General features: G+C 36.9%; 1 protein-coding gene across 2 annotated transcripts in view; it reads right to left on the reverse strand.

Annotated features, from left to right (window-relative positions):
* The window catches only part of PLD5 (phospholipase D family member 5), a 176,509-nt gene that overhangs the window by 123,924 nt on the left and 33,522 nt on the right, over positions 1-19,063 (reverse strand). The window contains exon 1 of one of the 2 annotated variants that reach the window (XM_071428844.1): positions 17,973-19,050. The exons of the other annotated variant lie outside the window; for it this stretch is intronic. Within the exon in view, the coding sequence (XP_071284945.1) occupies positions 17,973-17,975 (3 nt within the window). The 5' untranslated portion in view covers positions 17,976-19,050. Of the gene's footprint in view, positions 1-17,972; positions 19,051-19,063 lie in introns of those variants that run through there. 2 annotated transcript variants of the gene reach the window in all.

Raw genomic sequence — 19,063 nt, forward strand, 5'->3', positions numbered from 1 at the left:
CTAGATTTTGTTTTTCATATGACAAGTTTGCTCCTCTTGGGGAAACACCAAAAGGTAAAACAACTCCCTTTGCCTGCTAGGACTGCGAGGCTCAATTTCTTTATAAACATTAGCTTTGCACTCAGCTGCTGAGCTCTTTACTAAGTGAACAACCTGAACAATAAAGTGTTACGGTAACTTCTTTTTCTGTTTGCAACTGTGTACTGCTATCATATAGGTACTGCTATATGAGCCTTACAAAGTTCATGGACTTTCTTCAAAATTTGTGCTAATGTAAACATGAACAGAATTCAGGCCTTGTTCTTAGCTCCTTCAAGGCTGCAACTTCTCTACAGTTATTTAGTAAAGATGAAAATATTTAATACATGTCATTCTGATCTATCTGGTTCTTGCACAGCTTTCAGCTCAATTCTTACATTAAAAAAAAAAAATGGGTAAACTGGAAGTTAACTAAGCTTTCTATCTCATGCACATACTATCTCAACTACATATTAATAATAAACATAAGTAGTTTGCAAAAGGTTATTATAAAGCTTAGAAGTTCTGCCTGAGAAGCATATAAACTATTTTACTAAACATGAGGGGAAAAAATAATTAGTTTCCCTCAAAGCCACAATAATTCAAACTAAAGGAAATTACCTAGCAATTTATAAATTCAATAAATATGCTCATGCTTATCCAGAGATCCCTCCAAGGACATTGCATCTATTTGCTGTATCTGCAGAAATTAATATATTCCATTTCTGATGTTTTGTAGCTGTGCAAATTGCTTTGTAGATGGCAAGATTGGCAATTTATCTCTTTGCTACGTAAGAATGGGCTCAGAGACTGTAAATGATTACTTGACTAAAAGCATCTCAAGTTTTTTGGCTTGATGCAAGAATTTTCCAGTACTCTGTTCTCTGTTAGACTCTGAAGAATCACAAGCTGAAAGAAAGCACCAGGGTAACCTTCTTGACTGAAATGAAGATCTACACATTTGAGAGAGAAAAGAAACTGTCTGAAGGTTAAAAAAAAACTTTAACAAAATAACAAAAAAAAAATACAAAACCAAGAAACAGTTTGAAAAAAAAATGCCGTCATCTTACTTTACTTCAGTTCATCACAGGACTGAACACAGCATGTGGTCCAACAGTTGTTTAAAAATATAACTAATGATTTGGATGGCACCCTTTCTGAAAAACAAGCCCTATCTCCTCTCCAGCCTCTATGCTGAGCTGTCATAAAACTCACAGGGCTACTTCAAGGAGGACACCTAATGTGTAGACAAACCAAGCCACTCTGCTGTGGTAAGAGAGGGGAAGAGAATAGCCCTGCCCCATCATTATTCAAAGAGCTGGAATGTCTTTGGGGCAACACCAAAAACTCATCAAAGTGAATTAATGTTCACCAGGATGATGGCATTCCAAAGGAAGTTTAGGATAATGAAATCATTTGAGGTCATCTTTCTGAACAGTAATCTTGGTTTATTGTACAAGGTGATTAAAACTGAGATGGGAGGTAGTGGGCTGTCTGTAACAGCCAATGCTGCTAAGAAAAAAAAATTGAAAAATCTTTATTATTTATTTCTCCAAGGTACACACAGAGCCAGAAAAATCAAGAATGTGGTTCCTGTATATAAAATTAAAGGTCCCAAACCATCCTTTTCAGCCTCTCTGACAGAACAATGTTCTGGGGATTAGAATGAGACAGGTCTATGGGATTGAGAAGAAAAGAAAAGGAAGACAAAAGTTGGAGCTCACTAACTACAGTGATAAGACAAGTAATTTAAAGAACTAGTTTTAGAAAAGTAAAAAGATGAACACTACAAAAATATTAGTGGTATTTGTTGCTGAATTTCCCTGAAAATGATACATTGACTTTCAGGCAAATCTAGCAAAAGATCTAAAGCCACATGCTTGTATCCCCAAGGATGCCCAAGATGAGGGCTTCAGCACTATCACAGAACCTACTGCAACTGTGCTCACTCTCCATGGCCTTGATGTTGGAGCATAGAGCATAATGAAGGAAAAAAAATCCTGTTGTGGTGCATCTGATATTCAAAGAATTCTTCCATAAAGAAGCTATGGTCAAATTTCTTTTATCTATTTTCCCCTGTTTATCTGTGTCTGCTATACCTCTATAAATATATCTTCAGAAAATATCCCTTCATAAATGTCTGGCACACCCAAGGAATAAATTCCAATCTTTTTATTTAACAATCACAGTATATTTTGCTATTTCTTCTGCAATGTTATTATCTTTTTGCTACCACTCACTGATTCTCCCTCAATTCCAGCAAGTTCCCTGTCTCATCTCTGAAAAGACATCTTTGCACAGGAGAATAAAGATACATTGGGGCTTTGTAGCATGCCTCAACACCTTCACTCAAATAGCCTGGAAGGCTTCAGTATGTTCTACAAAAATTTTTTGACTGCTGTCAGAAGTGTCAGAAAACAACATCAAAGTCCCCTAAGAATACAGGACAGTGTCAAAACAGGAGGAGTAGCATAAGCAATTTCCATCTACCATTTTAGATTGTCATTTTCAATAAACACCTGGAAATGTCCAATAGTTTCAGCATGTCGCAGTCCATGACCACAGCTCTTATGGCTCTTATTATGACTTATTCCATTTATAATAACATATAAAAACCTATGCAGCAGTGACACCTAATTCCAAAATACCAGTCCAATATCGAAACGCTCTGTGCTACTTATAGTGCAGAAAAATGCACACAACATTTCTGAATTTATTTGCCTCAAAATTATTTTTAAACTATAACCATCTATGAGCAAGATGACAGATTTAGCATGTAAACTTATGGAAACATCAACTTAGTGTCTGGAGGTAAAAAAGGCAAGCTGAATTTACTAGAAAAAGAGCAGAACACCAAAGAAAATTTCTTCACATTGTGAATTTTTTACATTTGTGGACCCAAACCCTAAAAGTTACAAAGTTCTGGTTCACTCATTTCAAAAATCACAGAACAACTGGAAGAGGTATAGAAATTGGTAAAAAGGACAATCAAGGCATAGAATGTTTCTAGATAAAGAAAGATTAAATAAACTGGTAATCTTCAGCTTGGAAAAAGACACGACTAACAGAGGAATGTGACAGAACTATGAATTCATAAGCAGCATAGAAAAGATGACTGTGAAACAGTTATTCACTGTCTCTTCCAATAAATACATTAGAGGGCATTAAATTAATTTTGTTGGCAACCTTGAATGAACAAACAAAAAAGGGTACTCAAGGCATTGTTAAGCTGTATAACCCCATGCCATGAGACACATAGGTGATAGAAGCTTACATAGATTTGAAAGCAAGTATCTTTGGGTTTTCTTCATGGAATAAAGCCCTGGGAGCTAGTAAAGAGGAATGCCAACTCCAGGAACTGGAAATTACATGATTGAGTCCAAATTCTCCCCACTTTGCCGGGGTCCTGTCAAAGATAAGAGACAAGGCAGGCCAAATGTTTAGCCTGAGCAATACAGCTACTCTTGAGGTCCTTGGTACTCCTTTCCTGTAGAACAACTCTGGCTAAACACTCCAAGTCTGTATTTCAGGGCAGTATTGTTGGAAGACACACTGCCTGCTCAACATTACTAACACAGTCACTTATGGCAAAAAATACAATACAATACAATTTTCTAAAATTTGCATTCAAGACCTTCAAGGAACGTAACAGAAGATTACAGGTCCCAGCCAGACTCCACAGCTCCTCCCACCAGCCCACGTTCCAGGAGCCCATCTCAGCTATCAGAGATGTTGGTCCCTGCCCAAGAAGGGCTGGGCTGCAGCTCCCCACAGCCCTGCCCTGCCCTGCCCTGGGCACTGCTGGGCCAGGGCCACCTTCAGCATAATGGGAGCACCAGGACTGCCCCCAGGTGCCCTCCTCCCTGGCTGGGCTGGTGGGATGGGGTCTGGTCATCAGGCCTGACAGACCCCCACCAGTAAGAGCCCCATTCCTGCTGGACTCTGCTTCCCAGGGGTGCCCCCGGCACATGTGGCACCCTGGCCACTGGGGCCCACTGCACAAAGCAGCCTACATCTCCCACTGCAAGGCAATGCAGTCATTGATCCCTCAAAATCTGCACCAGAGGACACCCTGTTGCAGGCACAAGGGAGAGGTTACTGCTCTGCACACTGTCATGGGTGACAGTGAGGTTTCAGCTGCTCCTGCTTTAGGAACCCAGAAATCTCACTGCTGAGTGATGACATGTAAGCTGCCCTAATGTTTTAAGTGAAGAATGACCATACAATCTAATTCTGTAATCATTTGTCCTAAGCACATCAATGAAGTCACACTCTTTCTATGCCCTGAGATTGCAATAAATGGCAAGAAATGTTTAATTGAACTCTCTTGCATTTCTCACGATTTCAGTGCTCATTAGGTATCAGTGTGCTAAGCTTTTTGTGAGCCTGAAATCTCACTGTCCAGGAGGCTTTCATGGAAACATCTTCTCCTAGCCTCCAGCATATCTATTCTAAAGAACATTTTCAAGATGACTTTCTTCCTGCACATCATTGTAAAGTGAACATTAACTTGTCAGCTTTATCCAGTCACCATTACAAAGGAGATGTGATAGTTGCATAAAAAATTAAAACTTAGGGCTGATCAGTAAATTTTATTCGTGACATAGGAAGAGAAGGAAGACAGAGAAACTCCTTTACATAAATCTGTCAAATTTTAAGACCATTTATATTTAATTTATGCCAAGTGTTGTATGGGTTCATTAAAGTTTATGGCTTCAATAAAAAGAACAGCAATTACGACATACAAACAGCACCAACACGAATATAACAAACTGGTTCAAATGTTACAAAATAAAGCTAGAGTTAACACTGTCTGATGTAATGCAAACAACATCTGATATTATATATCAAAGAAGAAATGGTATCAATCTAAATCCAGCTACTAATGTATTAGTCCTAGCCTTCAGAGGAGGACACTTTTTCTTTATTATTGTACAAGACCTTGGAGCTCCCCAGTGCCACACACTTCCACGTGTTCTGTGCCGAAACTCAGCTTCCAGATAGCAAATACATTAGATTCATGAGGATAGCAGACTGATTTTCTCCTTGCTTTCTACTTTAAGAATTAAGTTTATTGAGAAAAAGTAGTGCTTGTCCACCATAAGAACAGCTCTTATGTCTATGGATTTATGTGATTTCATTTATAAACCTTTCATATAAACACAAGCAGCAATGCAAATGAGTCTCAATAACTGCATGCACAAAGGTACTGTGTACTTTGGCTATATGGCCTGCTCTTCTTTCCCAAATAATAACAGAAGATAAATTAATCTTGGCAGCACCCCACAGTCACCTGAGAAGTCTCGATTATCTCGATTTTGCCTATAATACACATTTTACAAACTCAGTTTTCGCTCATTTTGAATAGATTCTGATTACAACAAAAGGAAGAGATACTCATCTCTACTGGGAAAGAAAAGTTAAAAGGATAGGTTTCAAGCTCCTTAAGTTGGTATAATTAGGAAAGGCTTGTAAATGTCTCAGCAAATAGGACAAAACATACACTCAATGTCAGTGAGCAAAGCAAGTTTTACTGAAATTAATGGAACTGGCACAAAAATCACTATGTCAGTATCATTAAAGTGAATGAAAAAGATCTGCTAGTCCCACTGGAAACTTGACAAGGCTGTAATTTATCCAAGTTCCTACTAAACAGAATTACCAACTAATAAACTGCCTAGGGAAGAAAACTGTCATCACCATCTTATGGCTCTGTAAAATGTGTCTGTTGATGGTCAACCAACACACAGGAGAAATAAATACAGGAAATCCATTGCAGATGGGCAATTTCTGGCTATTTCTTAAAGCCAATCTCAACAAAGCAAAGAAGATATTCTAGACTATTCTGCATTTTTCAGCACTCCCATGCTCTAAATCTAGTCTCTTTCTTCCTTGTTCAGGTATGAGGAGTATTTAGAGTAGGCAAACCAGTCAGCAGTAAAAATACACAATCTACATCACTTCTGTGAATAATTCAGAGTTTACTTGGCCACAATTTTAGAATCAGAGAACCAACTATGTAAAAAATGAAGCTATTTAAACAGGAAAAAGTAACAAATCTAAATTTAAAAATCAGGTGCACACACACACAAAAAAGGGTTTACTAGGTTTCAAAAATGAAAAATTTTAGTGCTATGAAGCAGGATCTCAATTCTATTTATAAATACATTCTAATGTGTCCACAACAGAACCATATTCTTTATACCTTCAAATGCAAATTCACTCTACAGTTCTTTTCTGGATTACTGGTTTCTAAAACTTAAGAACGATACATAGGCATCAAGACAGCAAAGCATAGTGCTCTTTGCCTTCTAAAATATTGATCCTTCAGGTAGGAATTATATATTCTAATCCAAATGATGAGTGAGATATGTTCCATTTTCTCCTATGCACTGTCCCTACTTCATTTAAAGGAAAGCAGCATGTACAAGACCAATGCTGACAGCACAGTTAGAGTTATATAAATGAACCATTAATTTCTTAGAGTAACATTAAAAGCAGCAATGAATCTTGGACTTAGATGCTGAAAGGGTTCATTAGTTTAGAGCACCAGTAATTTAAGCAGCTTTGTTTTACAGTCTGCAGAAGGAAAACCAGTAGAATTTCCATCTGTTTCTCAGACTGCTAGCACAGTCTGACACTAGAAGTTATGAGAAATGATTCTGTAAGTCAAAACAGCATTCAGAGAACAAAAGTACCCCAAGTGACATACATGACCAGAGAGTAAATTCCTGTGTTTTCTTTTGTGCTTTCACAGTCTTAACATACTGCCATTTTCATTTCTGCTTAGCAATACTCTTGCCTTTACAAGCCCAATCACAGATTCCTTGCCAAGTCAAAGTCTGCAAAACTCTTCCTCACAACAGACAATGTCTTTCACCCCAGAAGTCCAAACCTCACATTTAGCTTTCAAGCAAGCAGCTCCTGGAATTGGTTCCTTACAAGTGATGGCATTGGCTGGAGGAAAAGGATGGGGTTGCATGGCTTGGGGGATGGCAGCAACATGAGCCTGGACTGGATCATTTCAGTTGCTTTGAGTAGAGGTGACAAATTCCTGGATAACCTCTTGTGTAACTACAGAGAACAACAGTGATTATGAAGCATTGTAGCTATTTAACCCAGGAGCTTTATTTTGGATTATATAAATGGTCCTTCTGTATTTCCATTTTCAGTCATAGTAGAGCAAAGATTTCTGAAATTAAAGTATGTCATGGATATGTTAAATTCGTAATGCCTTGCTATTTTTGTTGAAACATTTGTGAATTCACAGGTGCTCACTCAAGAGTACCTGTAGGATTCTGTCGGTGATCTTCCACGATTTTGAGGCTACTAGCTAAATGAGGTTACACTAGCTAAGTGGTTTACAGGAGGCCTGTAAACCACTTGGAAATCAAATACACAGTCCTGTGCTGAAAAGACTGACTGTCTTGGGTGATTTTTCCAGGAACCTAAGTGATTCACAGCTATCACAAGTCATCTAATACATGTATCTCAAAAAAAGTCATCAGTAAGACAAACTGAAGTAATGAACTGTATGTGCTAAGACTAGCATTCTTAAAGGGAAACACAAGAAGACCCAGTCTTGAGATTTTAAATTACCTATTTCCCACTTCCATGCAAATATCATTCCAGGAGTTTTTCTTGAAGGCTTAGCAGAACTCAAAACTCTTTAAAAATCCTTTTGTCTAGGCACTGAGCAAGGAAAACCCTGTTCAGTTCATGAGATCATCGGTCATCAGTGCTAACTGTAACACAGCAGAGTTGAATTTGTGATCTTGACGATAGTTTACAGAATACATATGGGTTTTCCAAAGCTTGAGCTCATCCATTTTTTTAGCTGCCTGTTTTCCGTGCTAGAAGGAAAATACAGGCCATTTTTCCTGACGACACTTGCACGTTTTGGTGGCAAAGACCTCAATGTAAAAGGATCCTCTTTCCTCCCTCCTGTCTCCACTCCCCCAAGAAAAGTTGTAGCACACTGAAAAAACAGCATGTGGAAGTTTGGACTGCCACTGTCTAGGGAGCACATATTCCGTGGGAAGGCAGACTATTTCATTTGCCAGAGCTGTCAAGCCAGCCCTTTCTACAAACACTAGCTTAAGACAAAAGAAAAGAAAAATTATAACAAAATGCTGTTAAAAGCTACATGCAGAGGGCTGAAGCAAAGGCATAGTAATTAAGTGGTTTCCTGGGTAACCATGGGGCAAACTGATCAAATCTGCCTGCTTAAAATTAGATTCTTAAAAACTACATTTAGACATTTAAGAGTTGCACAACTTCCAGGTGTTCTGAGCTGCAGCTGTTTTGATTAACTGCACCTCTAGCAAAGTAAGCAAGTCAGTCCAGTTTTGGAAAAATAAGTCAGTATGATTCTTCCTCTTCTCCAGTTATGACTTTAGTATAAAGTAAAAATAGGGCTCAATTTGCCAACATGCCAGCACCCATAAACTGTCAGACTGAAGCTAAAGGGACCTTTCAAAAATTGGAACAATCTAAGACTATCAACTTAAGCTTTAAGACTAGAGGCCTGCCTACCTAAACACAGGTATATGAATCCAGTCCACTGTGAGAGAGTACATGACATGAAAGGACAGCTTAAAATCCAATTATCTGATTTAGCATGGTAGAAATCCAAAAATGAAGCTTGGAAAATTTCCTTTACCATCCCCCTCATTAGGTATCTGCATTTCTTGAAGGGGACAACAGGGAAATAATACAGGTTAATGAAGTGGTTAATGCTGTACATAAATTCACTGAAATATTCCCCTCTCCCTCAGGAGAGAGGAGCTCCTGCCTTGTAAGCCTCCTATGAGTGCCCCACATACTTTATGAGTCCTTTTGCCTTCTGGCAGTAAGTGTTAGCAAGCATGAGATCTCTGTAATGAACTGTGCAGCAAGGATTTGAAGAATTACTTAGAAATTTTATTTACATGAAAATGAAATGCACACCCTAGCAGATGGGAGATTGTGAAAGACAGTTTGGACTATCCAAATCATTTTTATTTCAGGAATAGATAAGCTCTTGTGCAGTTTTCTAAACCAAGGAATCAGACATCTGGAGATCTCATTGTCGTAGCTTAAAACCTTATTTTTATACTAGTTTTTCGCATCTTTCTGTGTGTGGGAGGCTGTGAGCATGGGAAAGAAAATATTAGCTGGCTAATCAGTAACTTCGCATTACAAACAAAGCAAGTTACACATGGTTTTCTCTGGTTTGTACAATACCAGCCAGATTCTGGTGTAACTTAATAAAACAATTGGTCTCTTGCTAGGTATGCATTTGTGCAAGTGGTTTACAGTGTTATAATAGAAGTGATGTGTGCATGTAGTTCAGTAACTAGGATTCAGAAAAAAACTGTGTAAAAAGGGAAATGAGGTGTTCATTCTCTTTATTTCTCTATGAAAGAAAATACACATGCTATAAATGAAAAAAAAAAGTGACAGGTGGCAAAGCAGCATTTGAATTACGTTCCAACTCTTTAAAGAATTAAGCCATGGGAATTCTCATCTTTAAAAATAAATTGAAATGTTCAGAATGTTATTCTCTGTGGTGTTTCCTGCAAGGTTTGGGGTTTTTTTCTCTAATTTAAGCAAGAACAAACAACACTGAATTTTAATTAACTATCAGGTACATCAGTTTCTATTCCAAACCTCCTCCGGGAAACAACTATTTTAGAATTTAACATAGAAGGCTGTTTATAACAAAAAATAATATGCTTCTCTCTGCAGCCTAGTGAGTGCCAGGCCCTAAAGATAGTAAAAATCTTAAGCTAAGCATGGTCTTCTGCTATAGCTATTTTCTAAGACTACACTGTCCATTCAGAAATTGTGCTTTTGATTTCAAAAAAATACATTTGCATTTACACAAAATAGTCTGAGAGCAGAGACTCAGGAGAAAATATACATGTCACTACTGAAAATAGAAGAGATTCTGCAAGTTTGCCATATTCATCTGTGGGTCTCACTTTGACCGTTAAAACCAACAGCACTGACTTTTTTTAAGGTGAGATGGTTACATAGGTTTAGGTTTTGAAACCTCTTAATACCTGAAAACAATCAGTTTCATGGTTTTGGTCAGGATTCCTCCTTGAAATTAATGCTGACTCAATGTAACATCTCTCAGGGAACATTCCCCAAAGGTTAACTGCTGTGCCAATTACTTTTCACCATATACTCTCCACAGGACTTCTTCAATCAGGCCTAGAAGCAAAATGTTCCACAGTGAACTCTTAGTGAAGATGCCCCAGCCACGGGTCCAGGCAGGATCAGGGCAGAGAGTGGCAGCCTTGGCCCCTGATATCCTGTCAGAGCCCCTAACAGAGGGTCAATACATCACAGAGCACCCCCAGGAGACTCCAGCTCCTCACAGCAAGGATTTCTTGGGCAACACTAAGAGCACAGCCCACAACATGTATTTTGGACCAAGAATTTCCAGGTGTATCTAAGCTGTCCATTCTTACAAAAAATGTTACCACACACACTGCCTACAGCTTCGTTTGGAGACAGCAAAAACAAAATCCACGGAAGCCTTTTTTTTCCTACAGAAAATGAAGAAGTAGTGGGGAGGAGGAAGGGGAACGGAACACTAATTTTTTTGTTGGCTTAGGATGAGATTAATCCCAGAAAACTCTCAACACACCATACCTAGCAGTAATCACTTGACCTAAGCAACTGACTCTGTTTTCATTTCTTATGTCTGAGTCACTGCTGAGTTACTTTGTAAGTAGGAGAGTATTTAGCAGCAGGTGAATTAATATCATCACCTTTTCTGGATACCTTTAAACAAACATGGGTATGATCCACAGCAGTGGCAACCATGCACGTAATTAAAACTGTATTAAACAGACAGGAAAACCTAAACTTTGGAGAATTTCCATGGTTCTCATACTTCTGGAAGAGCAAATATCTTTTAAGCTATTAAATAAATGTTTACAACAGTGGTCTCTATTAGGGCTGTATTAAAATTCCAATGTAATATGTTCAACAAAAATTTTGATCAAAAATTCTTTTGAAGACAAAGATTATTAGAAAAAAATGCTGTGTTACATATGGGAAACAAACTGCTTAGAAAACCTTTATGCCACTGATAAATTAGTATTATGTACTATCATTCCAGGAAAGTAATTTTTTCCCTATAATTATCTATTGCTATAAAGTACTTTCTCAAGCAGAATCTTGCAGGTATCTTTTACATGCATGAATTTAATTATATTGTTCATGAAAAATCCTCCTACTCTCTCATCACTGACTGGAAGCATATATTTTATGTGCTTCCCTACCCCCACTGACACAGATCAGAGAGAATATTTCACTGCAGCATTAAAATGATCCACAGCAAATGCATGACTTCAATGAACCTGGACTAGAAAATCTATGAGGCTGAAACAACCAGTAAAACTATTAAGTTTCACTCTACATGAATCTGAATTTAAAGTATTTTAGCCTTTTTTCACCTTCTAGATCCTCCCACAAATATTTTTACATTTCTTTTTACTAAAAAGAGGCTCTAATCAACAGTGAAGGCAACTCCATTAGTAAATTTATAAAAGAGGTGAAGCATTTTGGGGACTTGTGATATGCTGACAACCCAAAATCTGCTACAAAAACTAATGTTTCACAAAGTCATATAAAATTTTAAAATATTGTATAATAAAATTCTTTCTATAACAGTTTATAAATTGCATGTTCTGTGTTATGATGCACTACACCAAAACTGTTTTGTTCAGTTGGCTTGCATTTGTCATGACTTCAAGGAGTTCTGAAAATGATGCAGTAGAAGGATTCATGTTTATGCTGGTACACTCTTAAATCTATGTTTTTCCAAGCTACTCACTCTAAATGAATGTGTCTTGTTAGGCTATGGAACTACTCCCTATCTGAAGTAAAATACCTAAATACACATTTGGTGAATGTTACAAATATTAAACTTGTGGAGGTGTTGGGTTTTTCTTTTCTTCAAAAGGAAAGAACAAGCAACATATTTGTTCTATGGCACACAACAAATGCTGTTGATTGCAAGCACCAAAGGATTAAACTGCTGCCATCCTACAGCATTGTTCTCAATCCCTACAAAACTGTACCCACAATAACAGCTTCCTAGTAGTTTTTAGTTGTTTTAACACACTTAAACCCAGAATTATGACTGCCTCCTTTCTCAGAACCTAGCAACATGGCAACTACCTGTCAATCTCAAACCTGTCAAATCCACCAGGATCACTAAGACAGAAAACTTTTTTGGGACTCAGTCTTTCAAGCTCTTCTTCAACTTCCTAGAAGACCAAACTACGCAGTTGCCTTTGGATGATGAATGCATGAATGACCTTGAAAACAAAAGGCATAGACATGGCACAGCTGGAGACAAGGGAACTCCACTTGCTACTACAGGACCACACCAGCCCTGATGGGCAGAGGAAATGCAGTCCATGAGCAGCCCCAGTGCACAAAGAGGTAACAGCCAGCTACAAGCAACATTTCATGACAATCTCTCCAGCAAACAAATGCCAGTAGATACTTTAATATATTCTGCGTAAAACATCCCTAGGTGTGTTGTATTCATCCTTCACACAGAACTCACTTTTTCATGCTTTGCCTGTATAAGGAAACCATTTTTCTTCTACCTGTGCCACAGCAGAGGAATTATTAGATGCAAGTGCTGATTTTGTGATTGATCCTCTGTAATAGTGGAATGAGGAGTAGGACAAAAAAATATATTTTTAAACATGCCTAACACTTTCAACAGTCCTTCAAAGAGAAAAATAAGAAAATTAACATTAGTGCATACAACAAGTTTAGTCATAAGAGAATCTAAAAGTTTGTTTGACTTAACAGACCTTAAGTTATCAAGCACTCTCTAAAATTAGTCCCTTCTATTTCTTCAATGAAAACAAAAAAATACATGAGGAACATTTCTTTTTCTGACATAAATTTTGTAGGCCAGTTTGAGTTGCTGAAAGATCATTTTTATGTGAATGATATAGAGGTCGGCAGTAGCTCTTTAGTTAGTCAAGACCAAATGGCCCAGACAGCATGTTTGTCCCAAATCAAGTATATATTTTTTCAAAACTTAATCTCCAGAATTACTGCTGGTAAAATCTCTACCACAGATTTTTTTCTTTCTGAAAAGAAAGAACCACAACAAAAAGTGCTAAAAGTAGGTATTTACAGGAAAAGAATCTAAATCAGAGGTGTAGTCTTATAAGATCCTCTTTCTTGACATTTCTTCCAAATGACTATGTAGTCTCAGTCATCACCTGACCAAATAAATCCCCATTATATGGCTAAGACAGAGTTCTCCCTCTTACCAGGCATGTGTATGTCCAGTTAACAGGAAGAACATGTCAGCAGCCTCTAGAGCCTCTAGTCTGGTAGCCTGACACACATGCATCACCTCCTGTCCTATGACAGGGAAAATTATCACAAAAATCCTGTCATGAAAGCCACATCACATAAGGGGAAAAAAGGCTGCAACACAAGATCTGAAATTCTCTGAGCTATTCAAAAGGTTAGCACTATGAAGCTAAAGCCATGGCTATTGAAAAAAGCTATAAAAAATAGGCTATTACCTATTATGGTAATGGAGTCAGAAGTGTTAAGGGTTTCATCACCAGAGTTACCTACCATCTTTGACTGAATAAGGATCAACACCAGAGATTCCAAAAATCTTTCTGAATCCAAAACCTCTAGTCAGATATGCAAGGTGTATACTGGTGAGAAGAATGAAGTGGTGCCCCAAGAGAGGGCCGGAGAGTAGACAGCTCTCACCTCCAAGCTGAAACTTCATTATTAAAGATACAATAGGGCTGCCTATGGGCTGTGTATCCCCAGGTCACACCACAACACTGAAAAACATCTAAATGAAATATTCATAACAACAGATTTACAGTAGACTAAAACCTCTAGTGCAACGTCTAGAGAATTCCTTTTGGAATGGCAGCTTCTCATCAGCACTCTGTGTAGGGAAGCAAACCAGGAAATCTACCCAAACTGTACCATGTCTCCCAACACTACATATTAGCCATCACTATATATTACCCATCCTCAGCTCTGGTTAGAGCTCATTCCTTATATAAGCACTGGAAACATATCCTTCAGGGCACAGCTCCATAACTTGCTCGTCTTGCATCTGCACAGTATCAGGTGAGTATAAAGTTGTCAGTACTTTTTTATCTTCTCTAGACTTCTTTTAGAAAAAGTCCAAGGTAAGTCTCAACTTTAATTGTTTTCAGTATTCTCAGTATAGTCATGAAGTACAAGAACAATTATGTGAGGCAAAATACCATGTTGCTACAAGGGTCCTAAGATATATGGGAAACACAATTTTGTCCTGATATTTCAAAACACTGCAAATGCCATGATGCAAACATCAAGCAGATGCAGAAAAATATGTATTATCCAGCCACCTTCTCACTAAAGCTGTATTCCTCTGGAAGCTGCTCCCATCAATTATTTCACCTAGAGACCAGACTGACCTTTTTCCCTGCCTTCATTTTCATCAACTTCATTTCTGATGGCATGACAGGATCAAAGCCAAAAGGATAGACTAATGCTAAAAGCATCAGTTTTCAATAGTTTCTTCATATATCCCATGGCTGAGGGAATAAAACCCTGTCTTGAACACAGATGCAGCAGGCATGCCAATACATTATGTAAAACACAGCAAATAATTTATAATTTCCTGAGAGCAACTCATTTTAAGTTATACTACCAGTGTAATGGCACAGCTTAAAAGATGAACTTCAGTGAGCAAAACCTGATCTGCATAGTAGGTTAACTGTAGAATCAAAGGGCAAATGGCTTAAAAATATAATACTCATCACCTAAAGAACTACTTTTGCATAAACCTTGACTGGTGATATATTTTATTCACTGAAAGTATTCAGGCTCCATAAACATAGATGCTGAGATTTTAAAATACAAACTTACTTCATTACAAGTAAATGCTAATACATATATATATATACATATGGAAATATTTCAACATTACATTTCAGTGAAGTTTCAATGTGATTTATTTTCATCCTTCACAAACAATATTTATGGAGCATGCAAGAGTGTATTTCACTCTAGAAGAGTGCCAGACTTACTGACATGGTAAACAGCCTGAAATGCAGTTTTTTAACCTAAACCAAACTGTGCCAAAAGTTAGTTGGGACACATAAGTTAATACCAAACACATGCACAAAGCTATACTGCAGCAGATTCCTTCTGACCACTGTCAGCATGAGTACTTCTGAATGAACAAACTTCTTTTTTATCAGAAAACTGGCGGAATAACATAAAAGAACAAAACCTGAGAATATTATTAAATCTTGAATCAAGTTCATAGTAGATGTAAAGCTACATTTCCTTTCCTTAAACATATTTTGTATTACATATAAAGTCCACAGCTTACATATTTATAACATACCTCTTTAAATAAGGATTACATTTTCAGGCAGATTATCAGACTTCAGTTTAGTTACTGAAATGGAAAAAAATGCTTAGCCTAAATTTATCTAGAGGTACAATACATCCAATTGTTGAATAAGCTTTTTTAAATTCTGCACAAGGAAGACACTGCAAATGAACTTTGCCATACCAAATATATCCCTTTCACTAATTATACTTTATTAGAATTTAGCACTGTGATAGTCATGTCTATAACTTTTTAGTTTTTCTGGTAAAGCCAGTACATTATTTATAATTTTACTTTTGTTCTTTAGACTTACTAGAAAAAACACTTTAAATAATTAAAGCTGATATCTAATGCATTTGACAGCTTGCAATTTGGGCTTCTTTAAGACCATTTACTATTTACATTCTACAAGACATCATATCATCTAAAAATTTTAAGTGAGAGGCTGTTCCCTCTGGACTATTAATGTAATTTATTACATTGCTGACTACTATTAAGGGTACATCTTTGGGGGATGTGTGTGGTGTGTTTCTTTTTTTTTTTTCCCTTCAGTAACTTATGCAAGATCCTTGCCCAGGCCATCCAAATTGAAAGAAATAGATCCCTTGTGAACTCACTGCTTTAGTTACTGAACTAATCCATGTCAAGCAAGACACAATGTAAGTTTACTTTGGCTAAAACTTTATTAACAGCAAGTATGTGGCAGTACATGAATGTTATTTTTCTAGAAGGAAATGTTTTTAACTTGCTGGTACAGAAGCATAATCTGCATTTGACTTATGTAGGAACTAGAGAACCACAAAAGTGGAAATATATGTAACACCATTTGTTATTAATTATGTTCTGTGACCACAATAGGCAAATGCAGCCTGATCTCCTACCTCCAGCATTTTCCTGAAAGAAAATTTAGATGTAAGATAAAAGTAACTATGGGCACAGTCTTCTCTGACAAGAAACAACAATATACTCAAGTCTCTTCAGTACAACAGTACTGTTCAATGGTTACTCGACATAGGGGATTTTTGTCCAAAAAAAAGCAATAATAATATTGATAACAACAACAAATAATAATAATAACAACAACCACCACACATAGATTCATACTAAACATCTTTCCAAGAACCTTACAGCCTGGTTGCCATTCAATTATTGATTTTGCAATCTATTCTGCATACTGAGGAAGAAAATCATAAATTTTTAACACATCAAAGCGCAATGTCTAACGTGAAACATATAGGCTACGATAACATGATTAGCTTAATGGCTTTTATTTCAGTGAAACAACTTAGAAAAGGAAAATATCAGAAAGAAATTAGTGACAGTTTTAGGGTTTTTTAATTTTTGTACTGCTGAGAAAGAATAAATACACAACAAAGATAGAAAATATAAATCAAATGTTGTTTCACATTTGCTGTACACTTTTCAAAGTCTCATAGTTATTCTGTTAAAAATCTCCTCTTCCACTTGAATCACAAAGAGAATAATTCCTTACACATCAAGCTGGACTGTCAAGTAAATGTATTTCAGTGCTCTTCAGACTTATTTAGCAATTTGTTTTCCTCTCACTTTGACGTACTGTAATGTCCTAATCAATAAATTCCTGGACTTAGAATGCCCTTAAAATGAACGGCTGAGTTTCCACACAGGAGATTGGGCTTGATGTTTATTTCAATCAACACCCACCCCCAACCCCCAAAAAACCCCAACAAAACAGTCTTGACAATGAGTCTTGGGAGTAAACACTCCCAAGATACATTTCCTCCCTCCAATTCTTTAATACATAGAAAAATGCTATTATGCATATTTTTATTCTATTCTCAGGCATTTTTTAAACCATTAATAGCTTTAGTATCAATTTACACTGTATTTAGATCCCACATTTATATGCTTTATATTCTACTTCTATTGTTTTAATGCTTAGATCAGAATATTTAAATTGGTACAAATAATCAAATCATTATTCGAAAAACTTTTCCCTGGTTATTTTTCCCACCAAATTAATGCACTAGAGAAACAATGTAATTTCCAGATCTTCATGGATTGAAAACCCAGAAAAATAAAAACTTCATAGCTCCCTAAAAGTCAAAGGCATGTACTGAGCAGATCTGCTTCTTTCTAAAAAACAAAATCCCAAACCCCTACAAAAGTAACCATATAAACATACAGCCTGCATGAGTGATTGGCATAGGTTTATTTATACTTTTATGTAAAAAGTCTGAGTCAGAGATTATTAATCCAAAATAATTTTAAAAGCCCATACAGCTGTCCTTCTGAAAAAAACCAAGTTGACAGACTTACAATTTATATCAAATACTCATCAGCAATCTTTCCCAGTTTTAAAAGATTTTATATAAGCTGCACAACATGTTCAGTGCCAGATATATTTGTCACCAACTTGCATTGCTGTTGCAGAAAAAAAATCATAATTCCTTTGCATCTTACATACTGTTTGTTTTTTGGTTTTTTTTTAAATACTGACCTTTACTAATTTCATCATCTTTTAAACATTTTTTACAGGGTAATAACCTTGATCTGGTGAAAAAAATAAAGAGCTTCTTACCATCCTGATCCAGTATTTTCCACGTCTCTGGAGTTCAGCAGCAAGGAGCTGTTGCTGTTGCACTGCTTACTAGAGACACTGGAGGCTTTGGAAGCAGAGAATGTTTTATGTGGTTAAAATGTATCACCACTGATTATATTTCAGTCCCTCAATTCCTAGCCTTGATGCTCTGGAAATCAGCCAATCCAAGTGATAAAGAGGTTTGCAACAAGAAGTTGCAGAATTTCCACAGTGAATGCTTCATGGAAATGTTTTGCTTCTTGATACTTGTTTTTTTATATCCACTAAATGTTAAAATAAATCCTGCCTCCCTTTTCCCTCCTTCTCTTTTTTTTTCCCCTAAAATGAGATTCATATATTGTTCACAAGGGACTTTGGCATTTGCTATAGCTAGGCACAGTGCAGAAAGGCATCATGCCAGATTACGCATACATCTCAGCCAAGATACCTGAATTTTGACTTGCAACACACCCTGTTATTCCAAACATGGATCTTCCTAAGCCAAAGCTCCTAACTGCCAAAATACACAGTGTTTTTGTGAGGCAGCCAAATGCCCCTTCAGATTAGCTAAGAACATCTTTTGTTTGCAATGTGGTTGCTCCTTGTCGGCTTTTCTTTTTTTAACACTTTTTTCCCTAGGGAAGACAAGGTGGTAAGTTCCAAAGGGATGAAATGATCAACTGGCACTTCTACTGCCACTCCTCTCAAGAACAAATTTCACACAGCAAATTTCCCTGCAATGCTACAATTATGATTAATTTCTCAGTTAACATTATAACCATCTTAACGTTTCCAATGGTAGCTCAGGATGCTTCTGTGTTTTGTGTGATAAAATAAAATTTTAAAGAAGTCCAAACAAAACAAAACCAAAGCAAACAAACAAAACAACAACAACAAAAAAAAAGAAAAACAAAAAACAAAAACAAAAACACAAAAACCCACAAACCTAAAAGTTAACTAAACAGGCAGTCCTGACTCCATGGTGTTATCATTTAACACCTCACAGTAAGAGGCGACAAAGAGGGAGGCAAAAGGAACCAAGTCAGATTACCGGCTAGTTTAACAAGTACTTAGAATAATTCCCAAGCTTT

This window comes from Agelaius tricolor, unplaced genomic scaffold (genome assembly GCF_023055355.1).
Source record: "Agelaius tricolor isolate 1412-34295 unplaced genomic scaffold, bAgeTri1.0.p SCAF_1, whole genome shotgun sequence".
NCBI lineage: Eukaryota > Metazoa > Chordata > Aves > Passeriformes > Icteridae > Agelaius > Agelaius tricolor.